Source organism: Ammospiza nelsoni, chromosome 20 (genome assembly GCF_027579445.1).
Source record: "Ammospiza nelsoni isolate bAmmNel1 chromosome 20, bAmmNel1.pri, whole genome shotgun sequence".
NCBI lineage: Eukaryota > Metazoa > Chordata > Aves > Passeriformes > Passerellidae > Ammospiza > Ammospiza nelsoni.
Window position 1 is genome coordinate 789,982 of NC_080652.1, and position 19,486 is coordinate 809,467.

General features: G+C 59.2%; 3 protein-coding genes across 3 annotated transcripts in view; 1 reads left to right on the top strand and 2 right to left on the bottom strand.

Annotated features, from left to right (window-relative positions):
* ABCA2 (ATP binding cassette subfamily A member 2) overlaps positions 1–5,069 on the bottom strand; it is a 33,901-nt gene extending 28,832 nt beyond the window's left edge. Inside the window, exon 1 of the mRNA XM_059486352.1 lies at positions 4,865–5,069. Within this exon, the coding sequence (XP_059342335.1) occupies positions 4,865–4,930 (66 nt within the window). The 5' untranslated portion in view covers positions 4,931–5,069. The remainder of the gene's footprint in view (positions 1–4,864) is intronic.
* A 3,215-nt stretch (positions 5,070–8,284) lies between these two features.
* FUT7 (fucosyltransferase 7) lies at positions 8,285–11,133 on the top strand. Its single transcript, XM_059486539.1, has 2 exons — positions 8,285–8,315; positions 9,823–11,133. Exon 2 carries the CDS (start codon positions 9,867–9,869, stop codon positions 10,908–10,910), a length of 1,044 nt encoding a protein of 347 aa, XP_059342522.1. The 5' UTR covers positions 8,285–8,315; positions 9,823–9,866; the 3' UTR covers positions 10,911–11,133.
* A 3,036-nt stretch (positions 11,134–14,169) lies between these two features.
* On the bottom strand, positions 14,170–18,533 carry LOC132082318 (POU domain, class 5, transcription factor 3-like). The gene is made up of 5 exons (XM_059486547.1): positions 18,036–18,533; positions 16,381–16,492; positions 15,848–15,978; positions 15,170–15,334; positions 14,170–14,421 (listed from the first exon to the last, which is right to left on the bottom strand). Exons 1-5 carry the CDS (start codon positions 18,531–18,533, stop codon positions 14,170–14,172), a joined length of 1,158 nt encoding a protein of 385 aa, XP_059342530.1.
* Between the last annotated feature and the right edge of the window lie 953 nt (positions 18,534–19,486).

The following is a 19,486-nucleotide window of genomic DNA, read 5'->3' on the forward strand; positions in this document are numbered from 1 at the left end:
GGGGTCCTGCCCAACTCCCCCAGCAGGGAGGCAGAGCTGGGTGGGTGCTACAGCAGGGTGCTGGCCCCTGGCAGAGGCACATGTCCCTCCAGGAGCACTGGGACAGCGATTCACTGCCTGTGCCCATCCTCTGCCACACTGTCAGATGGGAGTGAGAGGCTGCTAGGAGGCTGAGCAGGAGGCAGCAGCGCCTGCTGCGACACACAGCTCCCACACAGCCAGGTCAAAAGGCCAGACAAGCACCACAGGACAGTGACACAAACAGAGCAGAGTAAACAGCCCGGCCCAGCACAACGGTGCCACCATGCCCACTCTCCAGCGCCCACTGGGACAGCTGGGAGATGTGCTGGAGCCAGGGTCAGCACAGACATGGCCGTCAGGTCACTAACAACTGCATAACTCTACTAGTGTCCCCAGGATGTGGCAGCACTCATGTTCCAGTAGCCCAGGGGGCAGTCCTCATGGGGACAAGCCAGGCCGGGCAGAGGCAGCTCTTCCTGTCCAAGGCTGTCACCCAAAAGTCCACTCAGTTCTCCCATGTGTGCCCCCAGCATCGTCTGATGCTCACAAGCCACAGCCTCCAGCCAGCATGGTGTGGGAGAGGGGCACTCAGGGACTGGGCACCCCCATACTAAGATGCTCAAGCTGGCATGTCCAGTGACATCCCTGCTCCCCACACCTGCCATGTCAGTCCCCCTGCCCACAGCCTGGCACCTGAAAGAGGGTTTATTGGCTCCAACACAGGTGAAGCAGCATCACACACAGCATCCAAAATCCCTGCACGTACCCCTCGGAGGACAGGGCAGGGTCTGCCTGTCCTCCTCATGGGAGGAAGGAGCTGCTGCCTACTCCATGCCAGCCTCTCTGCTCATGCCAGTGCTGCCCACAGTGCCAGCAGGAACTGGCAATAGGTGTTGGCCTGCAGGAACCCTGAGGGATTGGGCTCTCAAGTCCTGCAGGATCCAACTTTTCCAATAGCATTTTAAGTCTGCAGAAATACCTTTAAATTTTCATGGTCCCACACTTTAATCACTGTTAGATGCCCACAGCCAGAAAGTAAAGGCAGGTAAAGCTGTGGTCACTGGGAAATATGAGATTGAGAGCTCTGGGACAAAACAGGCCCCAAAATGCATGAGGCTGTGCCAAGCTGCCCAGCTCCAGTGGAACTCTGACCAGCCAGGTGGGGCCTGAGAGGCTTCCCTCAAGGTCACCTGCCCCACAGGGACACACAAGGCCAGGTCCAGGGGCTGCCAACTCCCATCCTGCCAAGGCCTGGCCACCCTCACCTCTGCCTCTGGTCACTTCCAGTTATGTCCATCTGTCCCACTACCCCCTGTCTCCAGCATGGACACATCCCCACCCCCGACAGCCCTGGCACGGCAACCTGGGGTCCTGCCTTGGGGAGGCTGGAGGAGCAAGAAATTCTTGCTGGGGTTTGTCAACAACTCTCCTGAGCTGAGGACCCAGGAACACCACCACGGTTCTCCCCATTCCTGCAGTGTCAGCCAGGCACCTGTGTGCTGGGCCAAGAGAGCACATCATTGTCAGTGCCCTCTGCAAAGGCCACACAGCACTGGGACATGGCCACCCTGCCACTGGCACAAGATGCCCGACCTGAGCACAGGGTCATGCCAGCAGCCAGTGTGGATGAAGGTGTTCCACAATGGGTACGCCCCGGCTGCCATGCCAACAGGGACTCACAGAGACACTGCTGGGCCACCACACCCCTGCCAAACCCGTGCTTCCCCTCCCCACACCTGCTGCAAACAAGGAGAGGGCAAAGAGCACCCACAGCCAGGGCAGTACCCAACTGATTCCTGCTGCAGGATTCAGTACCAGCAGGAGCTGGCAGGGCCACAGGCACACACACACAGTCCTAGGGACACTGCACCCCAGCAGAGGCAGTGCTACAGCCCCCCAGCACCCCAAATTTCAGCCTTTCATTTTCTGGCAGCATCAGTTTCCCCCCAGCTCTCTGCCACCAGCCAGGGGGAAAGGACAGATCTGCCAGCTCCTGTGTGGAGAGTTTTCCATCTTCAGGACAAAGTGCAGAAGGCACAGATCCTGCATGGAGCAGAACAGCCACACTGCTATCAGCTCTCCCTATACCCCTTCCCTCATTCCAGGGCCTGTGCCACAAGGAGCCCCATCAGTGCGCTGCAGCACCAGAACAGCACAGAACTACTCCCACCATTCCCACAAAACAGCCTTGACTTACCCACCAACCCTTCCCCAGGACCAAGCAAACTGGCAGCACACTTCCATCACTGAGAGCTCCAGCTGTGGCTGCCTACCCATCCCAAATGAATAGGAACAAAGAGCCCCAGGGCAGGAAGGTGAACACCCTGAACTGTGCCTGTGGTGACTTTTGAGAGAGCACCTGCTAAATCTTACATCTAACATAGGCTTAAACCAGATACCAAAGTCATGGGAGAGACCATCCTTTAACAATTCCTGTCCCAGCAGATTCAAGGCACAGCCAGCAATCCCCAGGGCTGCCATGGGCACCACCAAGGGACCCCCCAGCCTGGGCTTCCCTCCGCCAAGAGCCACCAATGCTGTTCTGCTCAGACCTCCATCATCCCAGGGTTATGCTCTGGGAAGAATAAAATCATGGCCAAACCCCAGAGCAGTCCCTGGAACAGCTCAGCCACACTAGGCAAGGTCCAAAGCCACCATGGGCTGGGAACAAGGCCTTACAGAGGTGCCACTGATCAGGGACAGTGCCTGGCCATGCTGCAGGTCTCCCTGCACCCACCACCCACCCATAAGTGGCCTGGCCAAGTCCTCACCTAAATAATGAATATTAATAATGAATAAATGAATAAAGTCTGCCCGTGAATATGAAAGTCTGTCTAAACTATGAATAAAGTCTGTCCCAAAACCATGGCTGTACCCTACTGCAATCCTGCTCCTGAACAGCCCCTGCTGCCAGGGACAATAGGGACACCCCCAGGCCACCAACACTCATAGGCAGAACACAGAACTGCTCCAGTTGTCAGAGCCCTCAGTCAAACCTGAGGTCTCTGCTTCCCACCCTCCCCTGCAGCACTGGGTTTCCTACTCCACCTACTGCCGGGAGGGGAGCACATGGTGGCAAGGACTGATGCCAGGGGAGCACCTGCAGCACTAGGATGGACCAAAAGGCAGCTGCTGTGCCCACACTCCTTCTCTGAGGCTGGGAGAGGCCCAGCAACCCCCAACTCTTGCCTGCCCCTGGGTGAACACCAGGGGCAGCAGCTGCTCCAGTCCCCCAGCCTCTGGCTGCTGCAGTAAGATCACCCCAACTGGAGCTGGTTTCTCATAGTGGAACATTCATCTGCGGCTATTGCCAGGACAGACTTGCACTGGGGAACCCACTGCTGAGTGCCAGGCACAGCCACCACACAGGGCCTGGCTCTGCCCTGGCCAGTCACCACTGGCAGCTCAGCCCAGCACTACTCCAAGAGGGCAGAGCTCCCCACAGAGCGGGCAGGATGATGGCCCCTGCGCAGACCAGGGACACCAAGTGGCTCTGGGATTCACACACAGCAGTAGCACAAGGAAGGAGGTGACATACACAGGGCACAGCTGTCCTAAGGACTGCATCAGATCCATCCATGAGCACCCGCGGCACTGGGACCAGCTCTCATCCTGGCTCCCAGCTGGTCCGCTGCACTCACAGCATCACTGGGTGGGCAAGGAGGGGCTGCTCCATACCCTGCCACCCTGCCTGAAGCAGTGGCACGCCAGCAACAGTCCATAGAGATGGAGGTGATGCGGCCTGGGCTCCTCATCCTCCTCCTCCTCTGGCCACAGCTTCCTGTGCTGCACCCCCACACTGCCCACGGGGCTGGTAGGGAGGGTCACAGAGAAATGGCTCCCCAAAAGCTGTGTGCACCCCCACTCTGTAACCCAATGGCCATGGAAGCCAAGGCCAGGTCAGCCGGTGTGTGCCAGGGCCCAGCCATGCCAGGCTGCTCATCCTTGCAGGCAAGGGTCCGGCACAGCCCCTGCCGTGGCCGTGCAACTCTGCTAAGGGTAAAGAGGGGAGATGACTCAGCCAAACAGCATCATCCCCCTCATCCATTTTGGGGGCACCGGGGCTGTCAGTCCAGGGAAATCTGCCTGCAGCGCCAGGCTCATCCCTGCTCCTGTCACAGGAGCCTCTGCTGCTCTGGTTACCGGGACACGGGGTCTGGGGCTGGTGGCTGCCGATGAGGAACAGCAGGATCGGGCCTGCGGGATAATTGGGAAGGGAAAAGAAAAGCGATGCCAGCTTGCGAGCAGCAGCTCGTTCCCCTCCCCCACCCGCAAAAAATAACCGGCTCCCTCGGGCCGCGCACCCACCCCCGGCCCACAGCGCAGGATCCCACGGGGGCCGAGGGATGACCCCACACAGGGAGCCTGCGACAGGGTGGCAGTGGCCCCGAGGCCCCAGCACGGTCGATGCCATCTTGTCCCTTCTGCCAGCCCGGGAGGGACACACACCAGCCCCCCGGCCCCCAACCCCACGAAGTTGCCTATTCTCCAGCCCACGGAAGATAGGCGGCTCCGACCCACATATGGACTGAGAATCTATTTATACCCGGTGGGTATCGGGGCTTGGGGAGCGATCCCACCCCGAGGAGGCGACATCCAGCCCCCCTCCTCCTGCGGCCCCCGGGACCGGGTGGCCTCACCGACACGACAGCGAAGTGGGAGAGCCCCAACTGTTGCTGCCACACAGAGGCCCGGGGGCGCCGGGCCGGAGGATTCGTGCACGGGCGGCCCGAGGCAGGCGGACACCGCCGGGCCGAGGGACTGGGGGGACCCTCCGGCACCACCTTCGCGCGGGGCCTGGCCTCGCCCCTCGGGGCTGCAGGGCCCCCCCGCCCCCGCTCACCGGGCTGCGCCGCTTCAGTGTCACGTTCTTCCAGAGCAGAAGATGGAGCTGATGCAGGAAGCCCATGGTCGGGTCGGGCCGGCCCCGCCAAAGGGCCGCGTCGCGCTCAGCTCCGGGGTCACCCGCCGCCCACCGCCATCCCCTCGCAGCCGGCGTCTACTGCTTGCCGTAGGTTGCGAGGAAGCGAAGCGGCCTCGGCCCAGGCCTGGCTCCGCCGCACCCGCCCCGACCCTGCGCTGCACCAGCACCACCCCCGGCCCGCCGCTGCCGCCCCTTAAAGGCGCCGCCGAATCCGCCCGCTGCGCCCGCACGGCAGCCCCGGCCCAGCGCGGCCCGTGCCCGGCTCATCCCGGCAACAGTGGCCTCGGTGCTGACTGCGCAGAGCGGAGCTGCTGCCCCAGGGGCCGGGGAATCCTCGCTCCCCTCGAGCCGCCGCCCTCCCGCCCCTCAGCCATACACAAATCACCTCCGCGCTTCTGCCCCTGGTGCTCCCCCAGAGCAGGAAGGACTAGCCCGTGGCTGCGGGACCTGTGTGCCAGGGTGCCTCGGCTGTCCCTTCTCTTGCACGCTGCCCACCCTGCTCCTGCCTGACCTGTCCCACAGGCATGTGCTGGGGCGTCCACGGGTGTTTTTGGAAGGACCAACCTGCTGCCACATCTGTGTCCTGTCAGCTCTGAACCCAGGGCTGGATGCCTTCAGCAGTAAGGACTGAACCAGGCCAGCTCTCCTCCTTAATCCCATCCACTCTTCTTCCATCCATCCTTTTTCCTGCCGTTCATCCATCCTTCCTCTTATCCACATTTTCTTGCACCTGTCCATCTATCCTCCCATCTATCCTTCCTTCCATTCTTTGTTCTTTCCTTTCCTCCTTCCTGCCATCTTTTCCTCTTTCCATCTGGCCTTGCTTTCATCCATTCCCCCTTCCTTCTTTCCCTCCCTTTTCCTTTTCCTCTGGTTCTCTCCATTTCCCACCTGTCCCTCCCTCTTCCTGCTCTCCCTCAGCCTTCTCTCCCTCTTCCCTCTCCTTTCCTCCAGCTCTGTGTAACCATCTCATTCTCCATGCTCTTCATGGGCCAAGTGTAGCCAGGAGCAGTGAATCCCTCTCTGGCTGTCCCAGCTGCAGTGGTGCTGCCAAGGGTGACTGTGCTCAGGGCAGGCCCTTTGGCAGCTGCCTGGGGCTAACAAAAGCTCCCCTTGTCCAACACAAAGCAGCATTATTCCCCAAACTTCTGGGCAAAACACTGCTGAGGTCGAGGAGGACAAAGGATGCCTGGTGATGTGGTGGTGGAGAGGCCCTGTGTGCCCAGCTCCATGCTCTGGTGAGGGTGATTGGTTTGTGAGGGTTGCTGGGTGGGCGGACAGGGCTACAGGTAACAGATGCCCAGAATTGAGGGGAGCTAGGCTTTTACTAGGTCTCTGGGGAAGGAGGGATGCAGTCACCCTAGACTCCTCACAAAGAATTGTGCATGGTTTGCCCACAGCCCACACAAGGAGCATCTCCAAGTCCCTGTCCTGCAGCAGAGTTTGTCCCAACTTGGAGGGGCACAGTGGGGGGACCCATGGGTGGGTCAAAGCCCTGACCTGGGTCTCCTGCATTTTCCCTCCTGCTGCCCCTGGGTGGGTGCCCTGGGGGAGCTTCACGACTGCTCTTCTGTTTGGCATGGCCATGGAAACCCCAAGAAGCCAGCAAGAGACAGATCCAGCAGTGTACCACGAGACAGCACAGTCCCGGAGACACAGTGGCAAAAATCCTCCAAGGACCCAGGGCCTGATGCCCAAGGCCCAACCCCTCCCTGGTCTAGAAGCTCCAAAGACCTTGTGGCCCATCTCCTCCATGGACAAAAGGTCCTGAAGACCTGAGAACATGGAGCCCTGAGCACCTCTCAGGGGACTTCCTTGTGGGGTGGCCAAGCTCCTGTCTTTGTATGCAGTCATCTGCAGATGGCAGTACCCACACACATACTTCTCTCTGCTCTGTGCTGGTGCTGTCCTGCATTCCTGATGGTCTCATGGCCTGACCTCTGGCCTTGATCTCTGCCCAACCCACCCAAGCAGCACTGGCCCTGGCTCCCTGCCTGGCTCAGAGCCATGTCCTTTGGTCCACAGGGTCAGGGTGTTTGGATCCACTGGCTGCAAGTCCTTGCAGGGCATTGTCCCTGCACACAGGGTGTCTTGGGGCAGCACCCGCACATGACAGCTATCAGGTGCCAAGGAAAAGCTCCCTGCTGCTCTACCAGCCATCCTCAATGCCCTACGGAAATGCTGTCTCCAGCGCTGTCCTCCAAGGAGGGGAATGGCCCCAGCCCATGCGGCCCTGGGTTCTCAGGCTAGGGGCAGCAGCAGAATGATGCTGAGTGCTCCAGCCAGGCAGGGACTATTGACCACAGACAGCAAGGCTGGGGCAGGCAAGGCTCAGAATGGTGCCCTGGGAATGGACTGTAGTGTCTGCACTCTCAATCATGCAGGGGAAGAAATGCAGAAAAGGAGTGAGAAAAGATGACAGGAAATGGACATGGCTGTGGAAGAAGGAACACCCTCTCTTGGGGCTGCAGTTGGCCTTTGAGGATTCCTGGGGTGTCAGTAAAACCACAGAGCCCTGATATACTGTGGCATGGTGGCATGGCATTGTACCCAACAGGGATCCCAAGAGGTTGGCAGCCAGCAGGACTGAGGGTGCAGATCCCAGGGGTACTGGAGCAGCCTGAAAAACCCCCAGGGAGCAGTTTGGAGCCCTGTTCCCAGCTCCGTGTGTGCCAAGGTGTAGGACATACCCTTACCAGCTTCAGGGACAGTGCTGCACACTTCGATGCTCCTCTCTTGCCTCTGCCTCAGTTTCCCCATCTCATTTTGCCTACCAGGGCTTTCATGGAGACTTGGGTCCTGAACAGCAATGCCAGCAAAGGACAAAACTGAGCCAGACAGAGAGCAGGGCAGAACTGGGGCAGGGGCAGAGAAGGCAGCTCTCTGTGTACACACTGTTGAGGCTCACATGTGCCTGCTTCCCCTTTTGGCAGGAAAAATCCCAGACAGGACAGTGCCCAGAGCTCAGTGACACTTTTGGGCTGTTAGTTGATTGTTTCAGGATGAGTCAGTGGGAGTTGATATCCTGTTTGCAACTAAGCTGCGGGTGGCAGATGGGTGGCACCTCGTCAAGGCTGAGGGCACTTACGGGGCACCCATCTTGTTCTGGGCCATGTACCCGCTATGGGGTGCCCATTTGGCCAGAAGGTACCCACCCAACCATGGGGCACCCACCCAGTCACAGGGTACCCACCCCCAGCACAGTGCAGGGGAAGTGCTGGGAGCGGGGTGTGCCAGCTGACACGTGGGGCAGGAAGGACCTGCTGTGGGGCTGGGACAAGGCAAAACTGAAAAAAGAGGAAGCCCTCAAGTGCCCCAGCCCAGCAGCACCCAGGCAGACGAATCTGGCACCTCGCACACCTCCACCACAGTAAGTCTGAGTCCAACATTACTGACCAGGGGAGAGGGGCTGAAAAATGGGTTGGCCCCTGCCACTGCTACAGCAGGGGTTTTCCTTTCAGAGCATCCCCAAAATGGGGGCAACATCCCCAAAACAGAAGCAACATTCCTGTTGCTGGGGACAGAGACCTGCAGCACTGATGTGCAGTACAGGGAACCAGCAAAGCTTTCCCATCCCTTTTGCTTCCCATGCCAGATTTGTCTGGAGCTTAAACTTAGCTCATGCATTTTAGCAGGACAGATGGAGTGGGCCAAGGTGGGGAAGGGATTTTTTTGCAGCCAAGCTGCAGTGTTGCAGTGGGTGGGAAAGTAGGGCACTGTTTTCCAGGAGACCCCAATACTGGAGGCACTGGCTCAGCCCCAGCTGGCAGCAGGGCTCAGGCAGCCCACATGTTTCCAGAGGTTTCCACAAAAGAAGAAACCACCTGTGGTGCTGAATGCTTTGAGCCCTGCAGTGTAACCAGCCCTCCAGAGGGGGCTTAAGCTGGTGGCTAGTCCCCCGTGCAGCCAACCATCTCCCTGTCCACTTCTGCCACGGCTCTGCTCCCAGCAGGGCTGTTGCTTAAACCACAGAAGCCCGAGGCGGGCAGATGGGCACCCTGGCAGGGTGAACATCCCACAGCTGGGGGGCCCATGTGCCTGCAAACTGAGCCCCACCAGTGGCAGCCCCAAGTGCTGCACTGTCCTCCCTGCTCTCCCTGTCCTCCCTCTCCTCTGTGCTCACACAGTGGGGCACTGGCCATCTCTGACATCCTAAATATAAAATATGAGTGTTTGGGCCCCAGCCTGCTGGGGCTCCTGATGCCCTTAGGGACTGGGGAGTGCATCCTGACTTGGGGAGGGCACCCTGAGCCTGGCAATTTCCTTGCCACTGTCACAGGAGAATACTGGGGTGAGTGGGCCCTTCTTGGTCAGGGCACTGCCAAACTTGGCCCTCATCAGAGTTTTGAACTTCAGAGTCAGTCACCCCTTTTCGCAGCTAAGGCGTCACCGTGGGGCTATTCAGCTGGGACTGGGACACTCCTTCTTGTCCTTTGGTGCACAGCAGAGGCAAGGCTGGCTGCTTATCAGGTTTGACCTATTCTGGGCAAAGCAAGAAGGACTGAGACTGTGGTTGTGTGTCTGGTGGGGAAGCTGAGGCACAGAGCAAGCAAGGACTGTCTGTAGTGGGGCCAGCCAGGCGGGGCAGAGGGGCAGAGGTGGCTGCTTCCCATCAACTCTGCACCTCCCAGCAGCATTTGTGCTCCCCCAAAAGTCACAAGGAACTACAAGAGCATTATCAAAGGCCACCCTGGGGTGAAAGCATGTGCATGGGGAATTTTGTGGCACAGGGAAGCAGAGGGTCCTGGGGTGATGCTGAGGCCCAGGCTTCATGAAGAAGCCCTTTCTCTGGCCCCTCTGGCCACAGTGCCTCCCCATCACCCCTCGTCCCTGGCAAGCCGAGCTGATGGTCCTCAGGAGCCTCTCCTCTCTCACAGGTGTCAGCTCTGTCATCCGATGAGGCGATAGCCAACCCACCAGCATGCCTTGGGCATTGCCGCTGAGATGGTCACCATGGGGACGGCCTGGTGTGAAAGCCTTGGTCACTGCTGGAGTGTTTGTAACCACCCTCTGGAACTTGAGGTTCTTCCTCGACCCCTCCAAGGGCTCTGGAGAAGAGTCTAAACACAGGGAGCCATTGATGATCCTAGTGTGGGAATGGCCCTCCAAGCAGGTCCCCAATGTCAGCAGAGACGTGTGCCGTGAGCTGTACAGTATCACAGGCTGCCAGCTCACCACAGAGCGGCAGCTCCTGCACCAGGCCCATGTGGTGGTGTTCCCCCATTCCAGGCTCCAGCCTGGCCGGGACAAACTACCCAAGGAGAGGCTGCCAGGGCAGAACTGGGTATGGGTGTCCCTGGAGTCCCCCTCCAACACTAGAGCTCTAGCAGCATGGAACAAGACCTTCAACTGGGTGATGACCTATAGACAGGATTCAGACATCTTCATCCCCTATGGCAAGCTTGTGCCCAACCGGTCAGCCACTGTGAACATCCCTGCAAAGACCAACTTGGTGTCCTGGGTTATCAGCAACTACCACAGGACTCAGAAAAGAGCCGAAGTCTACAAAAACCTCTCCAGGTACCTCCATGTGAATATATATGGGAAAGCAAACAACAAGCCCCTCTGCAAGGACTGCCTCTTGTCAACAATATCCAAGTCCAAGTTCTACCTGGCCTTTGAGAACTCCATCCACCGGGACTACATCACAGAGAAACTCTGGAGGAACTCACTGCTGGCCGGTACCGTGCCTGTGGTGCTGGGGCCATCCAGGGCCAACTATGAGCAGTTTGTTCCTGCAGACTCCTTCATCCATGTAAACGACTTTGGCTCCCTGGAGGAGCTGGCCACTTTCCTGAAGACCATGAACTCCAGCCGCTACCGGCAGTTCTTTGCCTGGCAGAGGAGGTTCAGTGTGAAACTCTACACTGACTGGAGGGAGCGGATCTGTGCAATCTGCACAGCCTACCCCCGCCTGCGCCATGGCCACGTCTATCCTGACCTGCAGAGCTGGTTCAACTCCTAGTGTGTGCTGGGACCCTTGGGATGAATGCAGACGGGGTGGGAGGTGCGTGAGGCAGCCACCTGTACACAGGATGTGAAGCAACGACAGGAGCCCCCACTCTCCTCCTAACCCAGCTGTTGTCACACTGGGACTTCAAGCAACTTATTACTTCACTTCTTGTGAAACAGGACTTATCACCCCAACCTAACACTGAACACATTGCCAGGGTGCTGGCAGAACCAGAAGGTGCTTTGGAAATAAATGGCATAGTGCTGCTGAGGCTGTGCATGTGGTGTGGACAGGGCAGGGGGGTGGTGGGTGGTTCAGGGCTCCCCAACCTGCTCCTATGATCCTTAATGTCCCCCCCAGCACCTGCTGAGTGCCAGTCATGGCAGCAGAGGCCCTGTGGTGACATTTGTGGCTGGGCTGGAGTGGGCGTCAACCCAGGGGGGTCAATTACCCCATGGCCAGGGAGGAAGGACAGCATCTGCTCCCGCTCTTCCTGGTTAACACCCATTTCCTGTCCCCCACCCCTGAGCCAGGGGTGCCACTGTGCCAGTGAGGAGCCACAGGACAGCGGATGCTCTCAGAGCAATCTCAGTGCTGCCAGGCAGGCAGGCAGGCAGAGGGACACTGTGGTTTGTCACTCCCTCCCTGCTGTGACAGGAAGCCAGTGAGCTGACAGCCTCTGGAGGCTTGCACAACCCTGAAGCAAAGCCAGTCTCTCGGGGAACTTGCACATGCACACATTGCACTGGGGAAACCCTGCACACCCGACACAGAGGGCACCCTGCACCAGCATCCCAAGTACCCATCTGAGATCGGTGGTGCTGTCAGTGCTGAGCGCCAGGACAAGGGGCAAGACATTACTGCTCCATCTCTTGCTATTTGCCCCTTCTCAGTGCCTTTAACTCCCTTGATGTAAACAATTCTTTTTGTCACAAGCTTCCTTTCCAGTTTTCTTTCCTGTGGCCCTTAAGTCACCAAACCCCATCTCTACCACCCTGCAAGCTGCTGGGCGCCCAGGACTGGCAGCACCCAGAGTCAGCAGAGGGGACATCCCTTCCCTGGCACAGCCCCGGTGAGGTGGCAGCTGGATGGGCACGCTGTGCTCTTCTGACTTCTGTGGCTTCAGATTTCCGCTTCGTTTTCTGGGTCAACCAGAAGCGGAACAGGAGGGGCTGCAGGTGCCCACAGACAGATGCTGGGTACTCATGGGCAGGGGGTGCCAAGGTAGCAGGATGTGGGGGTCTCATGGTGGGCTGCAGCTCTTGTGTGGCTGCATGCAGAAAACCAGATAGTGGAAATGTGGAGAGAAGTAAACCTTTGAGAGATTACATCTGTCTCATATTTCTGTTCCTGACCCTGCCAGTTTTCTGCATCCCTTTAAGTGCCAGGCAGCACTGGGCAGCCGCAACAGGGGGCAGTTTCCAATGGATGCCACACATGGCTGTGCCCCTACCCTGTGGGCAGACAACTAGGAGGCTCTGGGGAGCAAGCAGGGATGTAGAGGGGCCCTGCCCCATAAGTCTGGAATCTAGCGCAGCCCAGCCCTTTTGCAGGGTCCCAAGGTGCCCTGTGAGCAGCTGCCTTCATTGCCCCTATTCCAGGAAGCCCTAGAGAGCAAAGCCCCAGCTATCACCCATCAAGCTGAAAAAACAGAGCTTTCCAGATTTCCCTACAGCTTTGGCTGGGGAAGGGGCCTTGAGAGAATGGACTGGGAGCAAGCCAACAGAGAGTGTGGTGGGAAAAAGTGAAGGGTCATCCCCCAGACATCTCCGCTCCCACCAGTTCAGCTCCCAGTGCCCAACGGACCTGCATGGCTGGGTTGTTATCACCCCACCAGAGACTGCCTCAGCTGGACCACACATATGGGAACATCCATCACTCCCCTGTCAGCACCATACTACAATGAGGACAGCCCCAGCTTTCCAGACCTCTTCACTTCCTACCCTGCTACATTACACCCTTAGTCCTGCTCTGTCCCTGACAGCTGCTGGAGCAGTCTACAAATAAGATCACACTGCTTCCAACCTTCCCAGAAAGTTACAGCAAACCAGCAGCTTGAACTGAGTGGAAGATGACCCCCTCCCTTCACTTTTGACACCCTCTGCTTTGAGGGGCAACAGCCCTGACAAGTTGGTACCACTCCAGGGCCAAGCTGCCACCAGTCATGGAGGGAGGCCAAGCTTCAGGCAGCCAAGAGCTGAATGTTGCTGGCAATGACAGGGACATGTCCACCTTCTTAGAATGCCTTGCTCCAGCCCTGTTCTGCTCCTGCATGCAGCCAACCCCCAACTGCTGGGCTGCAGGAGCAGGGATGCGAGGAAGGCTAGGAAATGTTGAACTCATTCTTGCCTCAAAGAACTCTGAGGTTTATTTCACTGCCAGAGGGAATGTGATTAAGAACAAAAAATATAATAATCATTATTAACTACAGCAGGCTGGAAGGCGTGGGGTGCTAGAGCATGGAAAGGGTGGTGTAGGCCCCCTGGGCTGGGCCCTCCAGGGAAAGGTGGTCTCTGGGCAGCTGGGCTGGGGGACAGCGGCTGGAGAGTGGGGGGGGCTGGGGGTGATGCTGGGCACAAAGCACTGGGGAGGACCCCCCATCCCGAACACACCTTATCAGCTGCTCCACAGAGCAGTGAAGCTCTTTTGTGCCACAGGGTGAGGGGTGGTGGGGGGCTCCCCTTCTCCCCTTGCCCTGGCCCTTGGCTCATCCTGGCCGCCCAGGAGGGTGGGCAGAGCCACCAGAGCCATTGGCCCTGGGCATGGGCACCCCAGCCCTTCTCTACATGACAGGGCGGAAGGAGACACCTGGGAAACTAGATCACTACAAAAACTTTTGCTTTTTAAAAACTACAACAAAAAACCTTTTAAAAAATAATAAAACCGCCACCTCCCCCCACCCTTCCCAAAATCTAAAAAATATTTTTTTCTGCGTCTTGCAGGAGAGCGGCTGGGCTGGGGCCAGGCACAGGCTCAAGAGCACTGGGCACATGTGGCTTCAGAGGGTGCAGTAGGGCAGGAGGAGCTGGCTCCAGGAGAGGTCGGGGGGGGCCCACGCTGCTGGGACCAGTAATCTCATAGAACAGGGAAGGGCTGGGAGCATCTGCAGAGAGCAGGCACCATCCCTGGGTCAGGCTCTCAGCCCCTTGCACCCCAAAAGCCACACACATCAGCCCAGCAAGCAGAAGCAGGGCTATGCCTTTGTGACCCAAAGGCAAGGGGGGCTGCCTCAGAGCACCAGCCCACCTGCAGTGAGCCCACAGCCCCTGGTTCAGTGGCCACTGTTACTCATGGAGAGCCCAGGCTGCAGCGCTTGTGGGAACATCTCAGCTTTGTGGAAGGTCGGCATGTAGACAGGGGGGGAGGGTGCCAGGCTGTAGCCCTGGGACGTCACTGGGATGGGCAGAGTGGAGGGCACCAGGGGCTGGTTCATGTCATACATCATCCCCTCTGCCTCGTTGCCATAGGGCAGCAGCAGCCGTTTGCCTTTCTGACGCCGGTTGCAGAACCAGACCCGGACCACCTGTGGGAAGGGAGACAGAGAAGGATAAGGGCTGGCCCAGGCACACCATGTAGGTAACAAGGAGACCCTTCTGCTGGTGGCATCTCCACAGCACCCCAACCTGCCAGTGTAGCGCCCTCCCTGTCACAACTCCTTGCTAGGCTCAGCTGAAACAAACTTCAGCCATGACCATTTTTGCACTGCTTCCAGAGTTGAAGATGACAAAAATGGCAAATGTTAAATAGGAAAAAAGATAACAAATCAAAAGAAAGACTGCTCTCCAAAGGCTGGTAGCACAGCCAGATGAAGCCAGTGTGCAAACTTGCGCATTGTTAGTGGGATGTGGTTTGTCTCTTCTGGCGCATTTCCATTTCAGGGGAAAAACATTGTAACTATCCATGTGGGTTCTTGGGATCAAAAATCAACATCTTCGGAGATGAATTAGTATCAAAGGATTACTTTTATCGATTACTTTCACATATTTATGTACATACACACAAACACGGATGCCTGTAGCTGGGTCTGGGAACTATTTTTGTCTCTCTGAAGTTTTAAATGTTTAATCTGTGAACAAAAGTCTTCTCTGGAACCAAGTGGGTTTTTCTTTTTCATATTGATGAGCCATATATATCCTAACTGTCTGGCATGGCTAAAGGGCAGTTTTTATACAGCTCTTCATGTGTATTTCATTTTTGCTCTGATCTAAAGTATCAAACTCTCAGGAGCTGGCATCATTAGGGCATCCACCCTCCCCACCCTCCCAACCTACATCTTTATCCAGGTTGAGGTCCTCAGCAATCTGAGAGATCTCCTGGGGACTGGGCTTCACACATTTGCGGAAGAAGCTCTCCAGTGTCCCTTTCACGTTGGTCTCAATGCTGGTCCTGCGTTTTCTCTTCCGGGCTTGGGCTAGTACTTGCTCTGCATTGCACATCTGGGAATGAGAGAGGGAATATGTTTTGTTACCAGGTGGAAGAGTCTCCACCAGGCTTAGAAAACGTGTAGCTGGCTGCAGAGCTTGGGGCACAGATTGTGTCCCTGTGACTCTCCAGTGAGCATCATTCCACTGTGACTGGGGCCATTCCCAGTGTCCCAGCACTGCCAGCAGTGAGGCTGGACACATCTTTCTGCATCCTCCCCAGGTTCCCCACGGAGCTCAAGCAGCACAACCTGTCTGAGATTCCAGCAGGACCTGGCTACTCAAAATGGGAGCTGTCACAACCACAACATGTCTGCAGGGGGATTGGGCTTCCTCCTCCCAGCCTGACAGAAGGTGATACCCAGTGGTTTGCCCTCAAGCCAGACTAAAGCCATGCAGCAAGATGGTGCTGTGCCACAAGATGCCTTCTGTTCCTCCCTGTTCTCCCTGAAAGCACGTGGGAGAGGGAGGACAATCTGTGGCTCAGGACTTGCAGGTACCCGGCTCCCAGCCCCCTCAGCCCTGCACCTCTTGCATGTTGTCCGTGTTCTCCGCCTCGTTGAGCCAGCGCTGCAGCAGCGGCTTTAGCTTGCACATGTTCTTGAAGCTGAGCTGGAGCGCTTCGAAGCGGCAGATGGTTGTCTGGCTGAACATCTTCCCTGCACGGCCAAGGCAGGCAGGGCATTACACACCACACAGCTTCCCTCGCCAGCAGCATCCCAGGATCACCACCCCCAAGCTTGCCCTGTTCCTGGGAGACCAGGAAAGGCATTCTCCCTGTTCCTTCAACAGGGATTTAAAGCCCTGAAATACGTCCCAATAAGCAACTGTAGCAGCTATTTTAAACCAGTTCCCGTGAGCTCGAAGCTTCTCACCGCAGATCTGGAGATACCCCTCCGGGAGCCCCAACCCAGGACTGGAGATTGATGCCTCCTTTGCAGGTCGTTAAGGAGCAGAAATCATTATCCCAAGTAATTTCAAATCACTCGCGGGCCTCTCCCTTCCCACCGGCTGTGGGGTAACACAAGGGCCTTTCCTCCCCCCCACCCCCGACCCCTCACCGTAGAGGGTGCCCAGCGCCAGCCCCACGTCAGCCTGGGTGAAGCCCAGCATGATGCGCTTGTGCTTGAGGTCCTTGGCGAACTGCTCCAGCTCTCCTGAGGTTGGCGCATCCTGGCAAGGGCAGAAAGACACTGAGAAGGGACAAGTCGTGCCCAGGGTCCGAGGTCTGTTTGGGTTCCCGAAGGACAGCGGCAGAGGAGGGTTCGGCTGAGCCCTCGAGCACTGACACCGACCAAGCTCACACAGGACCCACCCCGGCCACGCACACTGCTCAGCTCGACCCGATCTGGCGCGGCGGCTGCCAAGGGTAGCACAAGGGCACCAAGAGCTCCTGCTCTGCCTCAACACGCCTTGGAAATGTCCCTTTTGTCCTCTGGCTCGCGCCTCCCTGACCTGGCCAGAGGCAGCACCAATGATCACGTTGGCCGAGTCCCAGGTTTGTCCGATTTACTTCCCCATGGCTCTCGGGCTGAGGCAGCCCCTCACCAGCCTCTCTCATTTTTCTTGCATCCGGAGCAGGCAAGACTCCCGTTAAGAGAGACAAAAGCGCCCCTGAACCGCGTTAAATTGAAGCGCCTCTTTGCTACCAGCCAGCTCTTTCGTTCTGGCAAGCGGCTACCCAGGCGCTTCCCCACCTTCCTGCCAAACAGCCTTCAGCCTCAACGGGGTCATTATGAAGCTCTTTACCCAATTTACACGTTTTCAGCGGGGTTTCGGGTTCTTCATGAGTTTTCCTGTCACCGAGCCACGGCTAGTAAATTCTGGCGTATAATCAGCACCGGTAAACTCAAGAGCATCCCTCCCCGTGGAGGAGGGGTGCCGTCCCAGATCACCGTCGCGCAGCTAGAAAATGCCATTCATGACCACTTCCCACCCAGAGCGGCCGGCAGCGGCCCGAGGACACACACGAATCGATCGTGGCGTGGGACCTCCCGCAGCTGCGGCCCGCTGGCGGCAGTGCGAATCCTCCCAACCCCTCAGGGGCCAGTCCCCGGCATCGGCCGCCGCTGCTTTCCCCGGGGCGGGATCGTGATACGTCAACATTGAAAAATATTAAATACCAAAACTAGCCCAAACCACAAAATTAGTCGTGCCGGGAGCCAGCTCTGCTGCCCCCGTCTTCCTCCCGCCCTCATCTCCAGGCTGTCTCTGCCCCAGCAAACTTCAGTGCCCGTGGAGCTCCGGGAGCGGCGCGGGGGACGCAGCCGACCGAAGGGGACTGAGGGGGCTGGCCAGGAGCCCTCGGTGACCTCGCTGCGCTGCCCCGAGTATCACGCCGGAGCCGACCTTCGACGTCGCTACCCGGGACGGCCCCGCCGCATCGCGTACGGGAAGCTGCTCTCCCAAGTTCCTAAAACTCCCTGTCTTACCCCAAAGCAGCCTCCCCAAGGCTCTCGCCCAGCGGAGACTCTGCCACATGCGGGACGAGCCCCAGCGCTGGGTCAGGGCTTCTCCCGGTGGCGCCCGCGGCGGGCCCCGACAGGCGGCACCGGCAGGTCTCGGCGCTACACGAGAGCAGCCGGGCAGCTCCTGCCGACGGGGCGGTGAACCGCGGCTCCAGACGGGAGGGAAAGCCCCAGGGGCACACCGTGTGCAGCAGCCGGCGGGAGCGGGGCAGGGCAACCCGCCCCGTCCCCGTCCCGTCGGGTCTCACCTCCTCACCGCTGTCGCTGGAGTGTCCGCCCTCGCTGGCGGCGCCGCTGGAGCTGCCGCTGCTGCCCAGCCCCGACGGGCCGCCGGAGCCCGGCTGCAGCGCGGAGGGGCAGAGCTGGGGGCCGGGGAAGGCAGGGGCAGCCGGGCCGGGGAAGGGCGGCCCGGGCAGGGCGGCGGGGCCGGAGGGCGCCGGGCCGGCCCAGGGCGGGGGCGGCCAGGCCGGGCCGCAGCAAGCGGCGGCGCGGGGCTCGGGCTCGGGCTGGCTGCAGGGCCGGCCCGGGCGCGCCTCCACCTTGGCGGGCGGCGCGGGCACGGGCGGGGGCAGCCAGGCGCGGGCCGGCGGCGGGTCGCGGGCGGGCTCGGGCTCGGCGGTGGCGGCGAAGGGGAAGAAGAGCGGCTGAGCGGGCGCTCCGTCGAAGCTGCCGCGGGGGAAGGGAGGTCCGGCGTCGGTCAGAAGGCCGAAGGGGGCGGCCGGCAGCCCCCCGTCCGGGCTGAACATGCTGCCCGCCGCCCGCTGCCCTAGGGCTCCATGCGGGGGCTGCCGGCCGCTGCCTCCCTCCTGGGGCGCCGCTGGGGCCTCTGAGAGTGGCGCGGACGGGCCGGGCCGGATGGAGATGGGCCCCGGCCCCATTGGGCCCCGCATCGGTGGGTCGGGCGTGAACTTGATCCCCCAGGGGGGCGGGGGGCACGGAGAAAAGGTGCTATGGGAGGGGGCTGCGCCGGCCCGCACCCAGCGCCGGCGGGGAGGTGGACGGGGCGGCCCCGATGGGACTGGGAGGGGGAGGGCACCGATCTTGCCGCAGGGTCTCACAACCCCCTCCAGGCCCGGGGGACTCGAGGACACCCACGGCCCTCGCAACCCCTCCGGCCCCGCGCCAGTGTTAGGACAGCAGCAGCCACGGGTCTTCCCACCTGGGAACCCCCAGCGCTGCGGAGTCTAGACAAGAAACGGGATGGCTTTGGGCAGCTATTGGAGGCATGAACAGCAGCCAGGGGCTGGTGTGAGGGCAGCCCACCCAGCTGTGGCAGCAGCTTGTCCCCAGTACAGAGGACAAGCCGCGAGATGCCGGTGTCATCGTGCAGCAGCAGGGGTGGTCCAGGGCTTGACCATCACCTCTTGCCCCTCTTAATGCCTGGTCTTCTTTACTGAGCCTTAGCTTCTTGGGGAGCATGGACAAAGCTGAGGCTCTCGAGGCCCCTTACAGTCTCACCATTCCTCTCCTCTTTCTGCAGAGAAGGGTTGTGGCTTGGAGGAGCATGTCTGTCCCTGGGACCTCAGAGTTCAAAGTGTGCTGCCTGAGAAGGAATTGCTGCCCCAACTATTGTGTCCATTGGCTCCACATTGAAGCACGCTCCATATTTTCTCTGTCTTAAAGACTTTCCCTTCGCACTGCCCGTCACAACGGGCCTTCACCAGGGCTGGTTTTGCTCCAGTCATTTCCTCTTTCCTTC

Coding starts and splice junctions, on each gene's coding strand:
- FUT7 (XM_059486539.1), top strand. CDS start 9,867: ATGCCTTGGGCATTGCCGCTGAGATGGTCACCATGGGGACGGCCTGGT.
- LOC132082318 (XM_059486547.1), bottom strand. CDS start 18,533: ATGTTCAGCCCGGACGGGGGGCTGCCGGCCGCCCCCTTCGGCCTTCTG. Junction 16,493..18,035: donor CCAGCGACAGCGGTGAGGAG/GTGAGACCCGAC, acceptor TGCCCTTGCCAG/GATGCGCCAACCTCAGGAGA. Junction 15,979..16,380: donor GGCGCTGGGCACCCTCTACG/GTGAGGGGTCGG, acceptor TTGGCCGTGCAG/GGAAGATGTTCAGCCAGACA.